Source organism: Notamacropus eugenii, chromosome 1 (assembly GCF_028372415.1).
Source record: "Notamacropus eugenii isolate mMacEug1 chromosome 1, mMacEug1.pri_v2, whole genome shotgun sequence".
Lineage (NCBI taxonomy): Eukaryota > Metazoa > Chordata > Mammalia > Diprotodontia > Macropodidae > Notamacropus > Notamacropus eugenii.
This window is the reverse complement of record NC_092872.1, coordinates 286,450,602-286,465,129: the sequence shown is the minus strand read 5'-3', so window position 1 is coordinate 286,465,129 and position 14,528 is coordinate 286,450,602. Positions and strand designations below refer to the sequence as shown.

At 45.3% G+C, this 14,528-nt stretch overlaps 1 protein-coding gene across 6 annotated transcripts in view; it reads right to left on the bottom strand.

Moving 5' to 3' along the window:
• The window catches only part of MGMT (O-6-methylguanine-DNA methyltransferase), a 311,191-nt gene that overhangs the window by 222,822 nt on the left and 73,841 nt on the right, over nt 1-14,528 (bottom strand). For all 6 annotated transcript variants that reach the window (XM_072629068.1, XM_072629066.1, XM_072629069.1 and 3 more), the window contains one exon: nt 13,305-13,442. In XM_072629068.1, the coding sequence (XP_072485169.1) occupies nt 13,305-13,432 (128 nt within the window). In that variant the 5' untranslated portion in view covers nt 13,433-13,442. The remainder of the gene's footprint in view (nt 1-13,304; nt 13,443-14,528) is intronic.

Genomic DNA, 14,528 nt, shown 5'->3' with positions numbered 1-14,528 from the left:
AAAATCAGAAGCATCCTGGAAATCAGAAGATCCTGATAAGAATTTCCTTTACGCAACAGGTTTGACCAGTCACAGAGCTTAGCCACACTGCGGAGGAGGAAGGGCAAGTAGGTTTTTTTTGTTTGTTTGTTTGTTTGTTTTGTCACAGGGTGGGATCTCAGACAAAGTCTGACTAGTTAGGGATTTCTTACAAATCCAAGGATTTCTTTTGATTTCCACAGTATAGGCAGATCCCAGAGTGATACTTTTATGTTGATATGTCCCCTTAATCTGGTGTCCAGAATGTAGCCACAAATGCAGGAGGAAAAAGGTCTGTGAACAACAAAAACAGCTGTCCAGCAGTGCCTAGGATTTACTCAGTTGCACAGAGGCTATACCATCCTTATTCAGAACCTATTTACTTTTACTTTATACATAACTTAATAAATTTATCCACTGTGATAATGACAGTGTACATTTAAATAAATTTGTATAATTCTCAATGTACTCTCCTCCCCCCACCTTCCATGATAGGTATAAAGGATGTGCAGCATAGCTAGCATTATCCTCATTTTGCAGAAGAGGAAGGTGAACCTCGGGGAGGTTGAGTAATCAATGTGTAGTCATATAGACACTAAGGGCAGAACCTCCTGAAGAGAAGAGAGAATGGACAGTGGATGCTGAGAGCACCATGAGAGGTCAGAAGAGCAGAGAAGCCATCTCTCTCCCAGTCGTGGGGCCGGGAGGGAGGCAGGGGCAAGATGCCCTAAAATCCCATTTGGTTCAATCCAAGGTTCATAGCCTGGGGGCCTATTATGGGAAGTTTGTCTGGGGCAAAAAGCAAATTCTATTCAGGAGACTCCACTAGAGGAGGCAGGAAAATGGGTCATTTGCTTTACAAAGATTTCCACCAGAATTCTGGAAATCAAACTGTCTGGCCACCTGTTCCCCAGACTCAATCAATGAGATTACTGTCATTTTAAAAAACATGGAGCTTCACAAATATTCACAGAACCTTCATAAGCTGTATTTCATTGGTGAAATAAAATTCCTAGGGGTGAGGGAGGGTCTATTTCCTTTGTAACAGCTATTCAAACACATACAGCTAATAGCACCCACCTCCCAGGGCGACTTCCTGTGAGGTTCAAAGGAGAAAATCTTTGTAAAGCACTCAAGAGAGTTCCTGGTACATATTAGGTGCTATGTAAATGATATCATTATTAGTATTACTTTTAATTAGAGCTGTGCAATTGTTGCATTTGATTGGGATTCCCTTTCACATAAGAGTAAGTGGGGACAGCTGATGGAACCTTGGGCTTGGAGTCAGGAAAATGGAAATCCTCTATCTGTGCACGTCTCTAAACCTTGCCAAGCTACAGCTCCAGTTCTCTAGGATTTATCGACCAATCAAGATGGGTGGCAGTCTATGGTGATATGGGAAACCGCCCACCCTCCAGCAGAGGCTGGATGGCGCTTAGAAAGTCTACCAAACTGGAGGTTTCTTTCATAGGTGGTCCCAGAGAGGTCCTTTCTAGTGTACTCTCACTCTGCGAAATCACAGATCTGTAAAGGGCTGTAACACACTGAATATAATGAAAGTTGGAATGTGAAACCCAAGTTCCGTCTGATAACAGAGAATAGTAAAAGTCAGACCCAGAATTGTTGGCCATCATGATCAATATAGGTTCTGAAAGACAAAGATAGGAAATGTGAAAATGTTTACATTACACAAAGTCTGAGTGCCATTTGGTGATTTACCACAGAGTGAGAATTACAGAAGCCCAGCTGAAATTCCATCCTGTTGCTGAGAAGGCCCATCCTTGTTTCTGCCCCATTGGCTTTGCAGGCCAGGGGATGAGCAGAGCCTGGCCCATGTCTCAGTGGCATGGCTTTTGTTCCTACTCCTGGAGCCTCACTCTCCTCCTCACTTGCAACATGTGGGCAAGAGAATTTATGCTCTTGATTCTCACAGGGCTACGATGAGGAAATCACTTATAAGCTCTAAACTAATACAGATGTTGACAGGGATAGGGTAGCTATCTATTGTTACCTACTTTAACTGGGTAAAGATCATGAGGCTTTGGTTGTTCAGTCCTTCCATTCTTCATGATGTCACTTGGGTTTTTTTCGGCACAGATCCTGGAAGAGTTTGCCACTTCCTTCTCTAGACTATTTTATGGATAAGGAAACTGAGGAAAACAGGGTGAAGTGACTTGCTCTGGGTCACACAGCTAGTGAATGTCTGAGGCCTGATCTGAACTCAGGAAGGTGAGTATCCTGGATCCAGAACCAGTTCCCTGTGCACTGCACTGCCTAGCTTCCAAAAGGACCATGGGACTACCACGCTTTTAAGCCAGGGGTTCTATGAACTTTCAAAAAAACACTCTGACAACTATATTTCAATATAATGATTTCCCTTTGAGGTTCTGCATTTTATCTTATGCATTTAAAAATATTTCCAGAGAACAGGTCAACAGATATTTATTAAACACCTAGTAGGTGCTGGGACTTGTCCAATCCATTGGCCAAAGAGATCCATGACACAAAAGAGGTCAAGAACATTTGTTCTGGGTACACTTGAGGAATCAACCCACTGATGTAGAAGTATCTGTCTAGGACTCAGCTACTGAAGAAACAAAAAAAACTCACCCTCCTGGTGCCACAGGAGCATCCACAGTATGGTGAAACAAGAGATGCAGTGGCTGGGAGGCTGCCAGGAGTGGGATCCTGAAGGAAGTACTTGCAGGGAGAGCCTCAGGGGCTCCAGAGCAGTGTAGTACAAAATCACTGCCCTAAAAATGTCTCTCCACATGCACTGGTCCTGAGTCTGGAGAATAAGCCCTCAGGGTCTGGGGCAGTCGAAAGGTGAGTCTGCTCTTTTAATGCTCTCATCCCATGCAGACAGTGTCCTTGAGTGAAATCCCCATTTCATGATCAAGTTTAGCATTCCCTCTTCCATGTGGGAGCCCTCCATGGAAGATACCGGCCACTGGCCAAGCAAAATGAAGGTAAAGCCCCACGGCATCCTAAAGGATGTGTCCTTCTGCTGGAAAGATTCTATTTCTAACACAGCCACTGACCAGATTACTATGGCACACCACAAAGCTATGATTCCCACACTCAACTAATAACTGATCCACAAAGTGCTATCAGCCCCAAAGTGTGGAAAGACCTTTTCTCTGCCAATCTGGCTTAGGCTAAGGACCCCAGACAAAGACTTGTAGCCAGCATTCCCCCGTTCTCCCCTTGCTTCCAGCAGGACACCTGAGCGCAGCTGGCAGATTTAGAAGGAAAAAAACGTGACACGTCTGTAACTTCTGGGTGCATGTGGACACACACACATACACACACACAAGTGGTGCTCTCTGTGCTAGCCAGGAATACAGCTTTCACGTCAGTCTCCTTCTTCTTCCCTGGATACCTCTTAGACTCAAGATGCCCAGGCCCTGGTGGGGTCTCTTTCCACCCCATCCCTGCCTCTCTCCTCTTCTCTGCCCTCTAGATAAGTCTCTAAGGAGCAGGTGTGAAAGGGTCAACGGTTCTCTGGAAAACTTTCTGGTTCCTGGATAAAAAAGCTTCAGAAATTTACTAATAAAATTCAGCATAGGATCTTTTCTACGGTTCTATAGTGCTGTCCTGGGGGGATGCGGGAGCATCCTGGCATAGTCTGGATCCCCCAGTACCCCAATAGGATAGGCCATGTCACACACTCAATCATAAATGAATAATAAGGAGTCCCCAAAGCCAGCATGCAGGGCCACATTCTCCCCATGTCCCTGGCAGGGCTTTCATGGTACAAGTTGAGCTGACACAAGTTCTCTTGTTTCCCTTTATTTTGACTAAAATCTCAGCTGCCTTATCACAGGGCATTCACAAATCTTCAAGCTCCTACTCAGGGCCAAGCTGGGAGCTCTGCTGCAAGGAAGCCTCACCACTCCCTCTCTGTTCTTTTTAATCACAAGTCTGTGTACTATCTCAGCATCCAAAGGATCCTGGACTACAAAGGTTTGGCATGGAATGAATTATATGCACAATTTTTGTTATTGATAACCTGAGTTATCTCCCTACCCACCACTGATGCCACTGTAGGGACACCCATTTCCTGAGCCATTAGTTGCTCCCTGAGTGGGTTTTCTCCCCTCAGTGTTTAGTTCTCAAGAGCAGCAGTCTGCCCTAGGAGCTCAAAACATGCAGGCCCTGACTGTGTCAATAGTGAGCTTTCCCAAGTCTAAAAAGAATGAAATTATTTAAGAACTTCCCTGGAAGGTTTCAGGGACAAGGTGACCTTGACAAACTCTTAGCAGCTGGCCACAGTCTGAGGCAGGACCAGGCAAAGGGCCCAAGGTAGAGAGGCAAGCCCACCTCAATCCTAACAAAGGGCAGGGCAGGCTGTCCTGCTGGGGCTCATGACATACCTATCAATGAAAAGCCCTACAATGCCCAGGACTTCAGGAGCAACGGAGGTTGTCACACAGAAGGTCAGACCTTCTCAAGCACCTGCTCTTTTCTCAGACAACTTCGGATGCCTAGAGCATCCAGAGGACCCCAGAAGAATCAGGGAGAGACATATACCTTGCTGCTGATGGGGTCTGCAGGGATCAATCAAGTCCTCATTGCCTTTGTGGGAGAATAGCAAAGTCCATGCCACCCTCAGGGATGCAGGGTCGCTCAGAGGGTCTGGACGTGGAGGTCCCTAGGGCATCTGTGCAAACAGAAAGACTCTGACAAAATGAACCTAGAGCAAGCACCTGGAAGGAGGCTCCAGTCACAGGAAATGGCCTGAGGCCACTGCGTGCATCACCATGTTCCACATGCCCTACAGAAGGTTCCCAGGATGATGGCCAGTACCCAGATCGCCTAAAGAGCAACTCAAGAAAAGTAAATGGCTTGAGACATAACCTAGCAGAGGAGAGGGAAAAAAATCTGTCTAGATTTTCAAACATCCTGAATCTACAAATTCACATCATACTTTGAAGTGGGGGGTGCTTGACCTGGGTCTGAACTGGCTCAGTTTGGCAGATCAGTTGTACTTGGAACCCTTTGCTGACTATATTTCAGTATGCCTCACTTCCTTTGTAATCCTCTGTACTTTATATGCTGAGTCCTATCCTGGGATCCACTGACATGCCCTGCTGACCAGCTTGTTCTAAAAGATGGAAGGATACAGAGTTTGGACAGCACATCATTAAAGGGTTCCACCTAGGTCTACTCAATAGTTATAACACCGCATCTCCCAGTGTGTTCGTCACAGGTGTTACTCCCAATGACACGGACTGCACCTGCCCATCCTGGATCCCTTCCACCACACTCTCCTGAGAATGCAGTCCAGGGAGTCACTCAGAATGGTGAAGGCCCTTCTCCCATCCCCCAATGATGCAAAGACCTCACCAGAATAAGAGGCATGTCAGCTGGCTAGCTCCCCCTCCCCCACATGCCCTGGCTGGCCCATCTCTCCAGCCAGCCAGCCACTTCTCAGAAGGGGCTTCAGATACAATGGCTCCTGCAGAATTCCTCCTTTGGATTTTGTTTCATTGACTTAAAACCCCATGAGTCAAATATTTTGCGCGGTATTTATACTCCTTAAAAAGAGATAACAGAACCTGCATGGAGCAGGGGAAACAATCAGAGACTATATTTGTGCTAGAGCTCATGATATCTTTTCAAAAATCAGAAAAAAAACTAGCCTGAGTGAGGTCTAGGCCCAATGATTCCCAATTCTCTCCTCTCTTGGTGAGGCAGAGTGTCAGAGATGCACCTGAAGTCAGGTGTCACCCATGGACCCTCTGCCTATTGATATGTGGGGTCCAACCTGAGGGAAAGTTTGGGTGGCACAGAACCTTTGCCCTCTGTACCAACAGTCGGCCATTGTCTTCATCCTTGCAGTGCCCCCAAAGGCATGTGAGTGACCAGGCCCTCGGGTGCCTCTGTCCTCCCAAAGGTGAGCCCCTCAAAAGCAAGGAGAGTGCCATGCTTTGAGGTTGCAAACTGAGCATCTAGCCCAGCAACTGGCATACAGCAGGTGATTAATCAATGCTTATATATTGATGGTTTTTTTCAACATTACTGTTCACCTTTCCAGGAACACTAGGAACATGTCAATTGCCTAGAGTCTCAGGTGGGTGAAAAGCAGATGTTCCAAGTGCAAATGGGTACTGGCTGGTGCAGCCTCACACACCCTTCACCCAGCCACTAAGGACACAGCTGTCATTTCCCCATCCAGACCTCTCTGGAGAGGTCACCACCATGGGGGATACAGGCAAGACCACTGGGCTTAGATTCAGATGCTCTTAGCCCTCCAGGCTTCATCAGCCTATGTGACAGGCCAGCAGGCTGACCAATAAGATCTGGACAGGCTAAAAATGATAAGCCAAACCTGAAAAGGCAAAATTTAAAGGGGAAAATGTCAGGTCCCATCCTTAAGTTTAAAAAAAATCAATTCCACAAGTGTGGGGTTAGACAATTTTCTGGAAAAGATCTGGGCTAGTTTAGTGGATGAAATACTCAATGTGAATCAATACTGTGCTGTGTTGACCCAGAAAGATAATGCGGTCCTAGGCTGTTTTGCCCTGGCTCAACCCCTCTGGAGCCCTGCATCCAGATGTGAGTGCCCAGGTTAGGAAGAGACCGGGTAAACTGGAGTGCCCTGAGGGGATTCTGAAGAACCTGGTAGGGGGACCCAGAGAAGGCAGGCTCTGGCAGTCATGATGGCAGCCTTCCAGTCTCTGAAAGAGGGTTAATGGCATAAAGATCAGATATTCTTTACCTGGAGTGTGGCACTGGAAACAAGCACATCAAAGTGAAAGGAGATAAACTCAAGAAAAGTTTCATACCCCCTAGAGCTGCTCCAGGAAGAGCTGGCTCCACCTCACTGGAGGCCCTGAGTACCAGTCAGTGACAACTCCCACTCTCACTCTGCCCCTGAGGCCCCGTCAAGGGGGTGGCCGGTCCTTGGGAGCCTGGAACTACCTGGAATTCCTCTGTCCCTTCCACCACTAGCAAACTAAAGGCAGAAGGGAGGAACAACACCTCTTTTTGTTCTTATTTTAACAATTCCTTTCAAGTAGTCAGCATGCCAAGGTTTACCAAGCCTTTACTCAAGAGACTGCCATGGATGCCAGGGATACTCATCACTTTCCTGATGAGTGAGAAGGTGAGTGGCCTGCCCAAGGTCACACAATCAGCTAATGGACAAACCAAGGTCATCACAGACCCCTCTTTTCAGCTAATTCCCTTTCCTGTTTCCAGACTTCTTTGTTTGCTTTTTATAACATCATCACCCACAAAGGTTAAAATATGTTTGCTTATGTTTTGTAAGGAATCATGAATAAAATGGTTCTGGTGAGGGGCTAACTGAGCACTCTGCAATGGTTTTACGTGAAGATCTTTTGCTCTGATCTGTGGCATCACTGAGATTTCGCTACAAAGAGGATGAGAGCAGGGACTACTTTCAAATGCAAATAAAACTCCTGTTTTGACTTTTCAAAGCTTACGAAACCTGCCTTCTCCTGCCAAACTGGCCCCTCCATTGCCCACATCTGACCCTCTCTCTCCTCTCCAGGTTTTGGTGCTCATGGTTCATGTGCCTAGAATGGGTTTCCTCCTTGCCTCACCTGCTAGTGTCCTCCCTCTCAAGCTACCCAGTAGACTGGTGTATAGTATACGCACTCTGTATCCACTTGACATCTATTTACAGAGAAAATGGGGTGTCCTGCATAAGAATGTCTTCCTCCACTAAGGACAGTTCCCTTCTCTGTCCTTCACCTAGAACAGTGCCTGGAACCTGGAGGACATTGATAAATGCCTCCTGATGGACTGATTGATTGGAAGAGACCTCAGGGGCCTTCCAAGGCAACCCTAAGTGACCAAGAACACCCAGATCTGCTATGGCGTCTAAAACATCCACACTGCCTGAGAGCTGCCCCATCAAAATATCCATACAACCAAACCTTAGAACCAAGCCTCCCTCTCGCTTCCATCCCTCCCACCATAAAAACCAGAAACAAATACTGTCCTTTCACTAGAGACAAGGCAAGAAGCCACCCGCAGATCAGAAAGAAAACTGGCCAACTACTCGCAAGCAGAATATATTCTTCTAGAACACTGTTGTCAATAACTGAACATTCACTCTGGCAGGAAGTTTCTAAATTACAAAGACCATCATCCTATGTGCCCAGGAGACAGTCTCTGAGCAAGTTGCTTTTTGAGTCAGAATATGAACAGGTAATAGAATCAGTGCGAGGAAAAATCAATGAAGCGCTCTGTCTTGTAGTACTTAGCAATGGATGGACAAATGGGTGAGGAGAAGAAATCATACTCAGGGAGAAGGCCACAGACATTGGGGGGGGGGGCGCCTAGCCAGCTGACATGCCTCTTGTTCTGGTGAGGTCTTTGCATCGTTGGGGAATGGGAGAAGGGCCCCCCCCATGCTGAGTGATTCCCTGGACTAGATTCCCAGGAGAGTGTAGTGGAAGGGATCCAGGATGGGCAGGTACAGTCTGTCACTGGGAGTAACACTTGCGACAAACACACTGGGAAACGTAGTGTTATAACTATCGAGTAGACCTAGGTGGAACCCTTTAATGATGTGCTGTCCAAACTCTGTATCCTTCCATCTTTTAGAACAAGCTGGTCAGGGGGGAATGTCAGTGGATCCCAGGATAGGACCCAACATATAAAGTACAAAGGATTACAAAGGAAGTGAGGCGTACTGAAACATAGTCAGCAAAGGGTTCCAAGTACACTGAGTGTGTGGGAAATTCTGCCCAGGACATCCTTCAGACAATACAGCAGCCAAGCCTGCCATCAACCCATTCTCTAATGGGCTCTTAATTCTGAGTGGCTTCGGAGTCCACCATTTCTACAGTACAAAACAGAAATCGTAGCATGTTTGCCAATGCTAGCCCCAGAGTAAGGGGCAAATAAGAGTCCCATGTTCTGGGAAAGAAGCTTGGTCCAATCCAAGCAAGTCTTCAGCTGGTAGAAATCCATGAAGAAGATCACAAAAGGAGGTTAATTACATACAGAGTTGATTTTAATGGGCCTAAATACACCTGGACCAGTCTATGCCCAGTATGCAGGAGGGGCTTGAGAGCACTCCATCACCCTTCACACGTTTTGAACACTGTGGATAAGTTCACTTACCTTGATAGTGTACTTTCCAGGGATGTACACATTGATAATGAGATTGACATAAGCACTGTCAGAGCGACCTCAGTGTTTGGGAGGCTCCAAAGAAAAGTTTGACAGAGAAGAGGTATTAGACTGACTACCATACTGAAGGTCTACAGAGCTGCTGTGCTGACCTCATTGTTGTATGCCTGGGAAACATAGACAGTCTACCAGCACCATGCCAATAAACTGAATCGCTTCCATTTGAACCATCTTAGGAAGATTCTGAGGATCACCTGGCAGGATAAGGTATCAGACACTGAGGACCTTGTTCAAACTAAACTGCCAAGCATTCAAACTATGCTTCAGAGAGCACAACTCTGATGGGCTGGCTATATTGTTCAAATGCAAAAGGTATGCTTACCAAAAAGACTATCTTATGGAGAACTCACATGCGGCAGGCGATCACATTGTGATCAGAAAAAGTGATACAAGGACCCTCTCAAGGTCTCTCTCAAGAACTTTGGATCTGACTGTGTGACATGGGAGACACTGGCACAGGACCTCTCAGCATGGCATGCCCACATCAGAAAGGGTGCTGTGTTCTATGAGCAAAGCAGAACTGAAACCACACAAAGGAAACGTAGGATGCACAAATTTGGAGGATCCACCCCAAATGTTCACGCGGACTATCTGTGGTAGAGCATTCCAAGCTCATATTGGTCTGATCAGCTATAATCAGACACACTGAAACTTCACTTTATCATGGTGATGTCATTTTGGTCATCTTTGAGAATGAAATACAGCAACAAACCAATCAACCAATCATTTGTTATAATTAAAAACTGACCCAAAACAACAGAAGCTAGATAACATGAAGTCTGGCAGCTCACGGCTCCATTTATAAGAAAAAGCAAAAACATGTAAAATTAAAACAAACTGATCAATTTCCATTCACTGTCAAATCTGAGAGACCATAAATGTGAAAACAATGACTGTGAGGCTAATCCAATTGGGACATTATTTGGCTTTAAACTTAGAAAGTTTTGGACTTTTGTAAAAAGAATTTGTAAACTATTTGAAAAAAAAATAACTTTGTAAAAGGCACCAAAAGTAAAGATTTCAATTCTCCTCAGGGAGCTCTCCTCAGCCAAACACCAGGAAGTTTTGGAAATTTCACACATCACTTCATCACTGATCTGAATTTATTGAGCACTCACAGTGAGGATCCCAAAGTAAGGCCAGAACACCATTCCTTCCCTCAGGGAGCTCACTTTGTAATGCATCTCCCAAAGAGACAGGAGAGGGGGCCCATAGCTTCAGGGGGTGCCATCCTTTCTGTCTCAGTCTCTCAACAGAACAAAGAAGTGCTCTTCCAGTGTCTGCAAACATCTTTAGGAAGAGCAGAAGAGACTGTTTTTCAAATTTTTTATGGTTCTTTGTTCAGGGGCACAAATCCCAATGTGGAATAACCAACCCTACATTACCTAATGTTTCCTCCATTCATTTTTTGGGGGATTCTGCTCCTAGGCACAGAGCACAAGGGGATATGTTTGCCCAGCAAACAGATCCACTCATTCATTAAAAACAAAAACACACCTTGACCAATCCCCAGTCAGTTTCCAACATCAACCAAAGCATCAGCCATCAAAAACACAGACAACCAACAGCCTCTTTCCCATATAATTCCCATCTCCTTCCAAGGCTCAACTCCACATTCCCCTCCAAAACTCCTTTTGTGATCTCATCAATTATTACCACTTCTTCTCTTGAAAAAATGCCATTCTCTTGATATTCTGTGGCCTCATCCACTGTGAGCCCTTTCCCTAAAATGGCAGCTCCTTGGAGGCAGGGACTCTCTTTTGCCTCTTTTTGTATTTCTGGTATTTGGCACAGTGCCTAGTATATAGTAGGTACTTAATAAATGTTCACTGAATTGGATTAGTGTATCTAGTATGGTACAACAACTGAACAAAAGTTTCTTAATACATGCTTGGGGGGCAAAAAGGAATCCAACGTCCATTTTGAAAATCAGGCTCTTCAGAAAACTACAAAGTCCTATTCAAATTGCTTTTAAAATACCCTTCATTTCCTGCACTTGTATTAAGCAGACCTCTGCAGCACGGATGTAAAGTGGTGAGCTCCCCATCAGCCATGTTTGCTGGGAGCTCAGGGACAATGTTTTCCTTTCAATCCTCCCTGCAGTCATCCCAGAGGGGTGAAGGCTCCCCTCACTCTGATTAACTGTGCAGCACCACCACCCGCCAGGAGACAAAGTTAAGAGCTTCCCATACAGATGATTTGCTCCGTGAGGTGTTTTTTAAGCACAGCAGCCAGACTGCTTTCATAGAAATCGAGAAGTGTGTATTCATATATTTCAAAGGTTTGCTTATTTTTGCTGTAAAAAAAATAGGCTATTGATTGTAACATGCAACTCTACAGGAAAAATCTCGACGCTGGAGTGGAAGACCAATATTTATTACTGCATTTGTGTTCATTACGCTTCTCTCTGACAGGGGTCCATTAAAATCAATTTTTATGTTTCTTCTGTATTTTCTTCATCTAATGTCCTTGGCATTGCGTTTATTAGCCGGTTAAGGCAAACACAGAGCAAGAAAGGATGTGGGTTTGTTTTTTGCTCGGTTTTTTTCCCCTCCTGTCAGAAATAATGAGAAATAAGATTTTAACAACTATTCCCCATCAATGAATGGGGGAGATTAAACGTTACATTTCAGCACAAACATTTACAGACAGCCTTAAAATTTTTAGGTCTTTACGATTAGAAAAATATAGTGGAAATTGCTCAAAAAAAGTGCTTTCTCTTAGAGGGTAGAAGTCTCTTTAAAGTAATGCAGAATATGAAATTTCATCCCTTTCCTTCTTCAAGAGACCCAGTGAAAAGCAGGGACCAGCAGAAACACACAGAGCCTAATAACACCTTGGGGAAGCAGAAGCCTCTCAGCTCGAGAGCTGCTAGCCAAGTTCAAAATTCACTGAGAAAACTTAAATAAAGCCCAGGCAGTATAGATTTGCTCCTTTCCAAAAGGAAGAGCGGTCCCAGACACCCATCTTCTGAGGAGACACCCACCATATGATTCCTGATAGAGCCACATGCTGACAATCAATAAACCCTTTGTAAATTCAGGCTTTCACCAAAAGACATGGGACTGCTTAATATAGATTATTTCCCAGAGTTTAACGGAAGGCAGAAGCTTTCATGGGAAAGAGAAGAAAAATAAAAGGAGAGAACGGTGCAGGGTATCCTTCTGGGAGAGCGCTTACCCTGTTTTATCATGCAGGTCTGTCTGGACTGCAGCTCTGATGCTTCCTCCCTGAACAACCCAGTTCTCAGCCCGGCCCCATTTGCCCCTCAGTTGTGGTCAGCTAAAGAATGAAGAACTGGGAGTCCACTAACTTGTAAGGTCTCCGAGGCTCTCCATCTTATGACTACAAAACTGTAAATCACCTCAAAACACATCCAGCCCCACCTGAAGAAAGACCCAGTCCTGATGGATGCTCAACCCAGCCACCATGTACCATCCTGCTGGGACGGGGCCTCACTTCCCTGAGACATCCATTCTACATCTGAGTTCTCACCACCAGGCAGTCTAACATGGAGCCCATGTGGGACATCCCACAGAGGCTACTCATCAATCCTCAATCTGTCTTCTAGGGCCAAGCAGAATACAATATAGCTGATCTGCTGCCACCCAGGAGTCACCCAACACTTTAGAAAGATGGCTACCACATCTCAAGCCTTTTGTTTTCCCACGACCTCTTTGATTCATTCCACACAGCACGATTCTAAGGCCCTGTCACTCTAGTGTGATGACTTATCCTAAAATGGGGGACCCAGACTAGAAAACAGAACTCCAAAGATGCTGGGGCAGGATTCCAGCTGACCAATGACAGCCTGCCTGTTAAGCCCCTTGTAATGGAGCTCAGGCTGCTCCTTAGCTCTGGTGGCCGCCCAGCCCTTGCTAGTCCAACCCAAGCTTGTAGGCCACCAAACCCTGAGCTGGTCATCAGCTGAACTGCTAACTAGCCATGCATTCCCCATTGTAAATGTGCAGAGCTGACCTTTCCAAACCAAGCTTAGGACTTCCATCATGTGACCGATTAGGCCCAGATCCCTCCTTAGCTGCCGAGACCACCAATGAACCCATTTCCTTTGCCCCATCAGTCCAGGACTCTGGAGTGAGGGCACATCTACTTACTCAGGTCTTGGAACCATTTTCTTCAGGAGGTTTATTTCATGCACCCCTGCTTCACATCCTGAAATTTCAATTCTTCCCAAAGGGCTTTCCAAAAATTTGTATTTTATTCTACATGCACTTCCCATCATTCTCAGCAACCTATTAAGAAAGGAGGAGAGAGAAGATGAGTCACAAATAACATAGAAGTAAACAAACACAGACTTGTTCTGTCCAATCTGCCAAAAGATGCCAAATGCTGGGGCAACTACCGTCAGCTATTTAACACAAACAACTTGGAAAGCGCAAAGCAATCCGGCAGAAGTCAGATTTAGACCAGTCTCTCACACTACATGCCAATCTAAATTCCAGACTGGGAGCTAACTCAGGGTCTCCTCCTTGGCCACTGCTTTAGAATTCATGACAAAGCAGAGACAAACACTGGTTCAACTACTGTATGACAAATAAAACATTATTATTTATGGCATTGAAATGATTCTGAGTTTACCAAATACCTTTCCATCCATTACCTCACTGAATATTCAAAGCAACCCTCACAGGTATTAAGGGAAGACCCCATTATCACCATTTCACAGAGGAGAAAACTAAGGATCAGAGAGAAGTGATCTGCCTAAGATACAGAACCTTCCCATTTCCCCAGCAGCCTTCTCACTCTGGAAGATCCCTTTGTTCCTGGGGCTCTCCTCTGATTGGTGAGTTCCTCCAGGAGCAATACCCTCCCTTTGGAGGAATTACTCAACAATTTGCTCCTCTCCTGTCACCCATGCCTGACTTTCTTATTGATGGTGAAAACTGGTGGCTGAAGCACTGCAACTGATTTGTGAAAGATCCTGGAGAACAGGAGAGGCAGCACAAGATTGGAGGAGGGTAAATATCTGCCCAATTTTCAAAAAGGAGAAACAAAACTTAGAGTCCACTGCCAAAATGCTAAATATATGATTAAATAAGTGGTTAGTGAACATTTAGAAAGGGAAACAGTGATGACAAAGAACCAACATGGCAGCTTCAAGAAAAAAACATGCCAAACTAAACTGATTGTGATAGGACTATTATATAAGGGAGATCCGGGAGATACTGCAGACAAAGTGAAACAAGGTTTTAGCAAAACGTCTGACCAAGTTCATCATGTCTTTGTTGCCAAAAAATGGAGAGATGTGAGACAGAAGACAACACAATTAGCTGGAATTGGAACTTGTTGATTGAGTAAAGCCAGAAAATACTCAAGAA